The sequence below is a fragment of the Uloborus diversus genome, chromosome 9, assembly GCF_026930045.1.
Source record: "Uloborus diversus isolate 005 chromosome 9, Udiv.v.3.1, whole genome shotgun sequence".
Lineage (NCBI taxonomy): Eukaryota > Metazoa > Arthropoda > Arachnida > Araneae > Uloboridae > Uloborus > Uloborus diversus.
In genome coordinates, this window is record NC_072739.1 from 140,673,966 (window position 1) to 140,684,974 (window position 11,009).

The 11,009-nt window shown below is 31.1% G+C and overlaps 1 protein-coding gene across 1 annotated transcript in view; it reads right to left on the reverse strand.

Annotated features, from left to right (window-relative positions):
• LOC129229264 (carnitine O-palmitoyltransferase 1, liver isoform-like) overlaps positions 1-10,709 on the reverse strand; it is a 34,774-nt gene extending 24,065 nt beyond the window's left edge. The window contains exons 1-6 of the mRNA XM_054863534.1: positions 10,566-10,709; positions 8,751-8,887; positions 8,490-8,664; positions 5,312-5,413; positions 3,977-4,114; positions 1,846-1,923 (exon numbers count right to left, since the gene is read on the reverse strand). Coding sequence (XP_054719509.1) covers positions 1,846-1,923; positions 3,977-4,114; positions 5,312-5,413; positions 8,490-8,664; positions 8,751-8,887; positions 10,566-10,706 — 771 coding nt within the window. The 5' untranslated portion in view covers positions 10,707-10,709. The remainder of the gene's footprint in view (positions 1-1,845; positions 1,924-3,976; positions 4,115-5,311; positions 5,414-8,489; positions 8,665-8,750; positions 8,888-10,565) is intronic.
• Positions 10,710-11,009: the final 300 nt, after the last annotated feature.

Sequence of the window (11,009 nt, forward strand, 5' to 3'; positions counted from 1 at the left end):
TTCTGCGAACTTATTAATTTATAATTTAGAACTGCATTTAATTGAGTTATCGTAATTTTAATTTGCAGTTGTAGAATAAAATGCTTCTTAATTGAAAAAAATCATCATTTTGTGTGTCCTGGATTCTTTTCACCTATTGTTATCAATCGGTTATTGTTATCAAACTGTGTTTGTCCCAAAGTGATCACATTAAATGCCGCCTACTGTAAATATTTATTAATGTTATATTTTAAAAACCTCATGCAGATGAAACTTAGGAAATCACAGGTGATTTAACTTCAGCCATAGAATGTCCAGCTCACATTTTTAAATATGTTATAAAACACAATAGGATCATTTAAATAGACATAACTGCAGTTCTATTTGTTCAAATTAATGAAAGGGAAAAAAATACACATGCACAACTGTTGAGATACATGTCAGTAAATTTTCTTTTAAATTAAAAGGACTAATTTTTTCCTATAATTTATCTTTTTTCTCCCTCAGAATTATTCACGTTTTTGGAGCAGGAACATTATTATTTTAAAACAGAGAAACTAATATTCTAGAGCAATAACTAATAATTTATAAAGAAAAAAAATTGAGAGTAGAATTCATTGGTTTTGGAGCATCACGCAAGACAAATTTAAAAAAAAAGAAAGAAAAAAAAAAAGACAAGCAAAAAAATTTCAGCTTAACTCACTTTAGTTTATACTTATATATACAGTTAGGTTATACAATTTAGAGTTACTCAATTTAGAGATTTCAAACCCATGACTTTTCATGACTAACAAGATACATTTTCAACAAAATATCAAAATTTGTAGAGCACAAAAAGCATTAAAAAGTTAGACAGACAAGTAATTTCCTACAAACTATGTGTTTAATTCTTTAAAATACATTAGAGACATTAACTGACCTTTTTTGCAATCGTTTCATTCTTGAACAGCTTAAGAAATTGTAATAAACAGGTAAAGAGGTATGAGACAGATATTTGATAATTAACTTGCCTGATATGATGGTCAAAATTTTAGGAAAGGCTATAAAAAAAAATCAAAAAATTTCACGAATAAGTAATTTGCAAATTTTCAACTTTTTACCAAGAAAACTTGATGATTTTCCTAATTTATTGCCATCCCAAAAGTCCTTAACCTAACATTTTTGACCAATTTTACAGTCTAAATTCTTCATACATTTAGGATAAACACTGATGAAAATTAATTAAAATTTTTAAGTGAGCAAAGCAGAATGACGAGTGTGCAAGTCCTCAAGTACATAACATGAAATATAAAAAAGATTAAAAATAATGGTAAACACAAAATTGCTACTGTCAAATTGTTAGAATCATATAGTAAACAGAGATCAACAAGTTTTATAGAAGCAGATGCAATCAGATTTCAAAATAAGTATAAAATTGGGGCTGATGGGCAAAAGCATAAAAAAATTAAAAACCGTAAATTTTAAAATAAATGAATAAAATTTTTTAAATACCTATTTTCTTAACGACAAAATCCCCAAGGAATTGCCAGTTTTTGAGCATGTTTTGCCGCAATTTCCAAGACCAATTGTGATTATGGACAAATTCATGACTTTATGATTTTTCATGACTGTCCAGGTGTGCCGATACTCTGTTAAAAGCACACTTGACAAGATTCAGACTCGAATTACAAAAAAAATTTAACAAAAGAAACACTCCTCGAGTTTTCCAAATAAATTTCAAAACATAACAAAATGAATAGAACTTTTTTAAAAAATTATTTAGAAGACTTTTCAGTAAATAATAACCTTTTTAAAGCATTAAAATTTTCAGGAAATAAAATTTCCAGCTAAATTTTACTCTGTGTTGAAAATACTTAAAATACTTACAAGACCATAGAAATTACTGTTGATCATCAAAGGACCACGACCACGAAGATAAATAAACTCCTCCCACCAATCAGAAACCTATAAATATTTGAAGAGATATTACATAAGAGCTTATTTTTATTTCATCAACATAAAGTAAATTTCCCGCTACTCAGATGTAAGTTGTGCTGTCAGCACCAGGCTTGGATCTACATACCCACAAACAAACCCCACAGTGCTGGGGGACCCACATCCTAAAAAGGCCCAACGGCCCAAGAAATTAGGGGGGTGGGGGGTGGAATTGCAAAAAACTAACACTAAGTATTTTTAACGTCACAAACACACACTGCTGGCCTCTGCGGAGGGGCCCTACAGATTTTGTTGCAGGGGGCCTCCAAAATTTATATATCCGGGCCTGGTCAGCACACATTTCTTTTTACTGCTTAGTAAAAATCATTTACAGTAAATACATAATTGTAGAGGATTCAACATTGTTCTAATAAAAAATTTTAGCATGCAGATAAGGCATTTGTTTACTCAGTTGTGTTAAAATGTGTACTGTTGAAACTTGAAAGTAACGGACAATTACAGTGCTTGTTTCTAAAAGGTATTAAGACAACATTTTCAAAAATTGACTCCTTTATAAAAAAGATAGCAGGACATGCCTAACAAAACATTTACAATAAGTAGCAGTACCACGCAAAATTTAGTTATATTGAAAACAGAAGATGAAATTCATGTTTTGGGTTTTTTTAAATTTTCCGAGAAGTTTTTAAAAAATTAATTAATTTAAATACTTTCTCAATTTAAACTTCTTTTTTATTTGTTCTTCACCGCAGACATGGACATAAAAAATGAATTTTGAACTTTATTAGAATTTCTTATAACTCTTAACGGCATAAAAAAAAATACATCAAAGATTTTAAATAAATGTATTTAACTTTTTTTTTAACTGGTCAATAAATAACTCAAATTATCTTGACTAAGTCCTTTCGTGTCTGATTTTCTCAATATTTGTAGATTGTACAGAGAAAACTACTCTAGCTAAAAGGCTTTCATGTGAATTAGTTCCTGCAAACCAACACATCACAATTCTCGAATAAACAAGGTATATTTTTCAGAAATTAACAGATTTTTCAAACGGTCGACAGAAAACAGAACAGGATGAACAGTATTTTCATTATCTTACGAAAAAGTTTAATATTTCTTATTCTGTACACAGAAATAGAAAAACAGGCAACATAAAATTCAAAGACATGTCTTGATTAAACTGGAATTCAGTAAAATGGGATTTGAACTACTTGAGGTTCTACAGTAGTTTTGCATAACAAAATGAAATACAATAAAGTAAAATGCAAAAAAAAAAAAAAACGAACACTAGATTTTATCACTCAAGAAGTAACTTTGCCTTAACTGTTGGTAATAATGAAAACTAAAAAATCTGAAACTTCGCCATTCTTGGGTTTTCTCTTCTTTTATACTTTTCATCAGATAATGCTGAATTTCAACTAGTTTTCCAGCTTTTTTTACCTGAAGACAATTTTTGCGCTTTGTCCATATACTTACGCTACAATATGCTACTAGTACCCCACATTTTCCCTAAAAAAAAGACAAAAAGACAAAAAAAAAAAAAAACAGCTTTAGTTTTTTTTTTTCGTTCTACTGGGTCCATGGGCTTTTTTTTTTTTTTTAAAAACCCTTGGTTTTGCCAACCCTGGTTAGCCCTGATTGAAAATGTATCATATGTATCAAAACATTGGATGTTTCAAATTGGATAGTTAAGTTTTTACCTGAAGTTTGAAGAAAAATTTCTTATTGATGATTCTTGTGAAAACCTTGGTCCCCCTCTACCCCATGTCGGTAGCATTATTATCATACATAAATTATTGGGTAAAATGATCTTTTCCTTTTCAATATTAGATCTCACATAAAAAAATTATTTTTCCAAGAATGTAAAAAATTGCTATACTAATACTATTTAAAAGCAAGCTCTTCAATTAATAATGGAGAAGGGAAAAATATTTAATATGTAATGATTTATTTTAAATTAGATACAAACAAAGAGATTAGAACAGGCAATGCTGTTAATAGAGTTGTAAAAGGATTTTTTAATGACAGTTTTAAAGAAGAAAAAAGATAAATAATAACTTACATAATTTGTAGACCACCAAGATTTCAAAACCAAATATCTCTGTAATTTTTTACCAATGCCATTTTCAAAATCTACAGCAAGCTTTTGCATTCGTTTGTGCTTTTCATCATCAAGCAGTGGTTTTACAGACAAAAGGTACTGTAAGTATAATTGTTCCAAACTATTATTTTTAAATGGTAAAACACAAATATAATTTTTAAAAACTATACCAAATTTATTTTATGCTGCAAATACAAGTCTTCATTATTTAAATAAATTTCATTAAAATAACATTAATTTGAAAATAGTAGTTGATTTAAATGCAAGTGTTAATTTTTTTTATTTTTTTTTTACAAACGCAACCTGGCTGATGTGTGATGATAGTTTTTGCAATGATACAGAGGCACCACAGCAGCCATGAATTAATTTTAGTTCATTCAAATTCTAAGTATGCATAAAAGTATGAATAGATTCAGCATGTGCAAAAAAGATTTGTTACATTTTTGTGAAAGATTGATTAATTTTCAACTAGCTGCGTCGCAAGGCTTTACACGGTGTACCTCGAAAATAAAAGTTACGTCAAGTGACACATGTTCAACAAGTAGGCTTCAATTAGAGAGCAAAAAAAATTCTGTAAAATTTCCCGGTCTTAAAGAAAACAGCAAATCAAAAAATCCCAAATAAATTAAACTCATCCCTCGATATATACAGCAAAAATTCTCCTGGCAATACAAAAAAAAGAAGATAAATCGCCAAATGATAAATTAAAAGGGAAAATTTTTACCTGAAAGCAAAAATAAAATTTTACTTGGTCGCAGTCAAGATGGTTTTATTCACACTAATTTAAAATGAGTTTGTGCAAACGATAAATTTCCAGCCATTCCATTAGGCTTAGAAATGCTTATAACTGTTCTTTTGGTGATTTTACAGCATTGTTTTTTGTTTTCAAATCCGAAAAAAGTAAATATACTCTAGGGCTATTTTTTGCAGGCTTTCGAATGGCGTTAAAATTGAACTGTTCGAATAATTATTTCGGGTAGAAAGAGCCATTTAATGCAACTTTTGGGTACTTAAATCAAAATTCGAACCATTTTGGGTTTTTTCGGCATTTGAAAACCCCACTACATTTCTTCTCGGGTGTCCAAGTACCTCCCTGTCAAATTTGGTCGAGATCCAACATAAACTGTGGATTTGTTTAAGGAACATATAAACACACATACATACATATCTATTTTTTGTTTTATTTATATAGATTTAAAGGGGTTTTTTTTAAAGAAAAGAACACATTTTAAAATAAAACTTTCCAGTTTAACATAAATTATTCTAACGCTAATAAAACTCATAAAAAAAACCTACCCTTTTCATTGTTTCAGTCAATGGAGGAACAGGTAGATTTGGAAGAGATCCTTGAAAACTATACAGTTGGGGTTTACGCTTCACGATGAATTTGATGATACTCTAAAAATTAAATGCAATTATTTACTTTATTGATAACATCAAGCTTTGATTGAAATCATAAAATGTATAGAGGTTAATAAAAAACGCTAATGATACAAGTTGGACTTTGAATGTGGTTTATGTTCAAAGTACAATATTTTCATTTCATTATGTATTACAACTTTGGCTTTATTGTTGCTAACAAGTAGGAAATCTTTTTTTTTTTTTTTTTTTTTGCATCGGGATAGCTGTTAAAAGGTGGTAAAATGGAAAAAGTTTTGGCCATGGAGGCAGAATCTGTTACATGTAAAAAGCTCATTGTCTCACCCAAAGAACTCAGAGAACAATCGGGTATGTGAACGATACCTATACAGTGGAGCTATTTCCAAAAATAGTCATGTCCATTGGAAACTAAAATTAGCGGAAAAAATCTGCTGAGGAAGCTTCATTAGGACAGGCTATTGTAAAAAAAGGCTGGAACACGTGTGAAATCTAATAACACTGTTGACTGAAAAAGTTTGGTTTCATTCCCAATGGGAAAAAACACTTTTAATTCCAGTTTTATTCTCCCTTTTCATCGAAATTTTGGGTTTATTTTGCATCAATAAACTCAACTGATTTTGTATTTATAATGAGGAATCCTGCATGAACTTGATTTTAATTTTAAATTTCTTAGAAAAATATGATTTATATGGCTGTTGTTGTGATTAGGGAATGGTCAAATCCTACCTCTAATCAAAAAAAAAAGTTTCCAGACTAGAAAATTTTGGGGCATCCCCCCCCCCTCCCACCTAAAGGAGTTTATTTCCAATTCTAAAAAAATTGAATTTTTGACATTTCTAACACAAAATAATGTACAGAGGAAATAAAAATATGTCTGGAGAAAAGAAGCATAAAAATGAAATTATTAAGTTCAGTATCCCACAGGAAAACATTAACGTAGATAATGCAGGAAGCTGCGTAATGATTTGAAGCTCAAGTAGTGATGTGGATCGAGTAAATACCCAATGGGTAGGTAAATATTTTTTGGGTATTTACCCGGGTATTTACACAAGGCCTGGGTAAATACCCAAAAAACTGGGTATTTTACAAAAAAATGCAAAAAGTGAGTCAGAAGTTTTTTTAAAAATCTAAATACGAAATAATTGGTAAAACTGATACATACATATATATTACAAAGTTTGTGATATTTTTTATTGGAAGACTTGATGAAATTATGAAAGAAACATATCATGAACCAAAGAATCTTTCAGTAAATTACCGCTCATTTGCCAGGGCTAAAGCAGAAATACGTGAAATGTCATAATTGGACAAGTATAAGCAATTCAATGATGAACTTCAGGATTTCAAAATCACAATCTAGGTTAGTCATATCCAAAATGAAAAAAAAAGGAAGCATGAGGGATGCTTGGAAGAATTTACTGAGAAGTTATTAAAACTATGATGTTATTTATTTATTTATTTTATTGCTGTTTAAGTGATAACATGGCAAATATAGAAACAGTTTTCACATTAATAAGCAAAAAAAAAAAAATCAAAATATTGTTTTCTGTTGCCTTGCTCATTTGCATTTGCTCCTTGGAACTTCATGACGAAAATTTATTCGAACTATTTTTAATACACACAATTAGTGATGTCGGGTGGGAAGGTAAATATTTTTTTGGATATTTATCCGAAGGCAGGGAAAATCCTCTAGTAATTGCACATTTTGCCAAAAAAAACTTTAGGTGGTATCAAAAGGTGGTGATTTTCTTTTTAAAACCTAAACTGTAAAATGAAAGATTAAAAATATAAAAATTTATATATTATAATTTCTTTAATTTAAGGCGTACTGAAATCTTATTAAAAAAAACTGTCAGAATTTAGAATGAACTATTCTAAAACTTAAATAGGATGACAGGATAATTTAATTTTTTATGGGGTAAAGCAAAGGGATTTAAGTTTAATTTTGTCACATAGGTGGCGCTAGCACAACTTTTCATTTTTGATTTTTAATAATATCATGCTACTTTTCTCCGCACGCACCCCACCACTTAGCTGTAAGCCTTAGGTTCGACCGTCCGGGGGGGGGGTCCACGTAGCGGGCCCCCACACGGCTGGGTGCGACGGTCGATAGTCGTCTGGGCTACAGATGTTCTTTGTGCTTATTGCGCCGGGGAAGGTCCTCGTGCTGGGCGTCAACCCAGTTGGGAGTTTACCCCTTAATGTGTGAACCTTGCTTACCATGAGAAACGGGATATCTCCCCGTACCTCTTTGGTGTGCCATGGTTCCCTATAATATCATGCTACTAGTTAGTTTTGGCTTTGAGTTGCAATCAGTTTGTCCAAAGCCTCCTAAATACTAAATGCCTATCACATTTGCTTTAAAAGTGATTCTCCGCCAATACACGAACAATGATACTACCTGATGGCAATACATGGATGGTGTTGCTATGACGATGGATCCAAACAATTCAAATCAAATCGTTAATTGGTTAATTTTAAAGTTTAAATTTAGAAGTTAACCAATTGTTTTCTCCACTTTTAATTTCTAATGCTTTCGACCTTCGATAGTTGGCAGTAGTCAGAAGACCGAAATTATGCTTACTGGGATCATTTTGCTCTATGTTAAAAGGGAGAACGCGATAGACATTTAGTATTTAGGAGGTGTTAGTTTGTCACTCACTTTGTATTTGTACTGGTAAAACTTTAAATTTTGCTTTGAAAAGCGAAAAACAAAAAAGAAAGATGGGGACATTGATTAGGCATATCCAACACATTTAATGTCAATATCATATTAAATTGTTTCACACAATAATTCTTTAAATATGTGATCAAAATACAATTTTTGGGCAAAAATTTATTTTTTGTATATGGTTGGTTATATATATTCATAGTGGAATACAGACAGAAAAGTATTTTAGTTGAATATAAATTTTTGAAATAAATACCGGGTAAATACCCATTTTGGGTATTTACCCAGATATATATCCTGGGTATTTACTCCTAAAAATAAATACCCAGGTATTTTACATCACTAAGTTCAAGTGAATAAAATGAGATGGAAAAAACAAGAATAAAAATTTGTTTTGGTAGCATAAACAAACAGACTACTTACAAGCCATAGTTTAGTAGCAGTTGTTATTTTTCCAGTGCGTGTTTCATACATCCATCCTTTGTACATGAATAACATCTTTACACAGTATCGAACAATATTGACAAATATTAGCCACAGGACCACTGTATACACGGCATAAAATGCAGCAATACTGAATGTTGCTACTAATGGATTACTAGGGGAAAAAAGAGCCTTTTTTCAAAACAAGAAATAGATGTTGAATAAGCAATTAAATATTTATTATTTGAAATAAAATCTTACTCAGTAAAATAATATGAAAGGAAATCTATGAATCCATGTGAGACATCCCTTTCTTTCCATGTTAGAAATGCAAGTATCACAGCAATTATGAGAAGACTATATGGGGAGGCCGGATAAGCTCCTGTCCAAACGTTATTCTAGATGAAAAGAAAGGAGAGAACAAAAATATTACACATTCTAGTAACACAAAAGAACAGGAAAAAACGAAAAAAAAAAAATTATTTAAATTTTGACATCTGGAATTCAAATTATGTTTTTCCCAATCACGAGTGTGTGTGTGTATGTAGGCGTGTGTGTTTGTGTTTGTGTGCAGGTTTGAGTGTGTGGGTAGTTGTGTGTAGGTGCGTCTGTATGTATTTGTGTACGTATGTAGGTGTATGTGTGTGTATGTGTTTGTTTGTACGTGCGTGTATGTATGCGTGTAAATGTAGGATATTGGCGCAATCTGAAGATGGCTTTCACTATAGGAGCAGCATTGTGAGGAGCTGGTCGACGGTGATGCTGCAGAGGGTGCTGGCGGGAAAATAAAATCATAGCACATCAAAACAGTCAAATGAAGCAATTGTGATTGCTCAAAAAAAAAAAATAGTAGTTACTATTCCAGTAAAGGTATGTCTCTTGGTTTGGCGACTTAAATAATATTTTTCTGCTTTTTGTTGTTCAGCAGGGCTTATGCGTAAAAGAGGTGGAACAGCCGACTGCACAGGAGCAATCCAGAGGGTTTGGACTAATTCAATAGCAAAGTAAATTTCATGAAAGTTGATCAAAATAAATTGAAAAACAGATTTTGATTAATTTAACTATTACATAAATAAGTTCATTTTATACACTAATAAATTTTTATAGTTGTATACTACATGCTGTAAAAGATTTAAAAGTTGCAGAGCTTAAGTTTTGGATAGGAGCCCGGCTGCATGGATGAAACGAGGCAAAGAATCTAACTTATGCCCTACTGTTCAATAAAGTGTCCCTACTGTTCAGTACCTAAAGATTTTTTTTTTTTCGTTACAACTGCAAAGCTTAGGTTTTTGAATAGAAGCCCAGTAACATAGGTGAAAAGAGCTCAGAATCTCTAATTTAAGCCCTGTTGTTCAGTTCAGTGCCTACATTTTTTTTTTTTTTTAAGTTGCAAAGAGGCTAGGCAGCATGAGTGAAAAGGGGTCCAGAACCTCTCATTTGTGCCCTGTTGTTCAACCAAGTGCCTAGAGATACACTTGATTGTCTGTGGCTTTAATACTGTCCTAAACAAATAATGATTTCAACACTCACTTTAAATTAAAAACTGATCTTTAACACCAGAATGAGTGCAGGTATTGGAAGAAAATTTCATCAATTATCCTTCAAAATACAATTTTGTAGAAAAATGCATAATTGCTCATAAGCACTCTATTTTGTTCAAGACAGTAATTACATCTGTTTTAAAAATAATATTCATTTGATTTTTTATAACACTTTAATTTTTTATTAGTTCAGAGTCCAGAAAAATGATCTTTATTTTATTTTTAGAAGTTATCAAAAGCAAAATCAAAGATAAAAAAGCTGAACTCAATAGGGGAAAAAACATAATGAAAGCAGCCTCCATTTATTGTACATACTACACAAAAGTGTGGTGAATAAAAATTTTTGAAGTTATCAATTAAATTCTTTTATTTAAAAAATATATAATAGGACAAAAAAAAGGGGGGGGGGGGGTAGCATTGAAGCAACCCCAGACTGTTTTCCTTACATTTAGTCTAATCATTGGTGTAGTGAATATTACATGACATACAGTACATAACAAAAAAAAACTGAAAGAAATGGTTTTGTAATACATACCCAAAACTTAGTTAGCCTTCTTCTCCATGATCGTAAGCCGCTTTGCCATACAGCATAAATAATGTCATGGTCATAATTAATGTTGACACCATCATGCGTGATTGTAAAACTAAAAGCAACTGCAGAATGAGCTTCTGCCATAGTCAGAGAAGGCTATCTGAAAAGATAACAATAGTTTTGCTTTGAATTGTGACTCAAAGAACAGCCATACAAAGGGCAGTAAAACAAAACATTAAAATCATAAAACTTCTATTATTATTCCATTTCTAAAAAAATAAAACGTATATGTCACTGTTGAAGTTCAAAATCTGGAAAATGTCAACAAACTATACATATCAACATTCACATGGAAAAGATTGAACATTTCCGGCAAATCGGGTAAAAGTAAAAAAAACTACTAGACAGAAAATTTTCAAATATAAAAGGGTTGTGCCCTAGATTTAG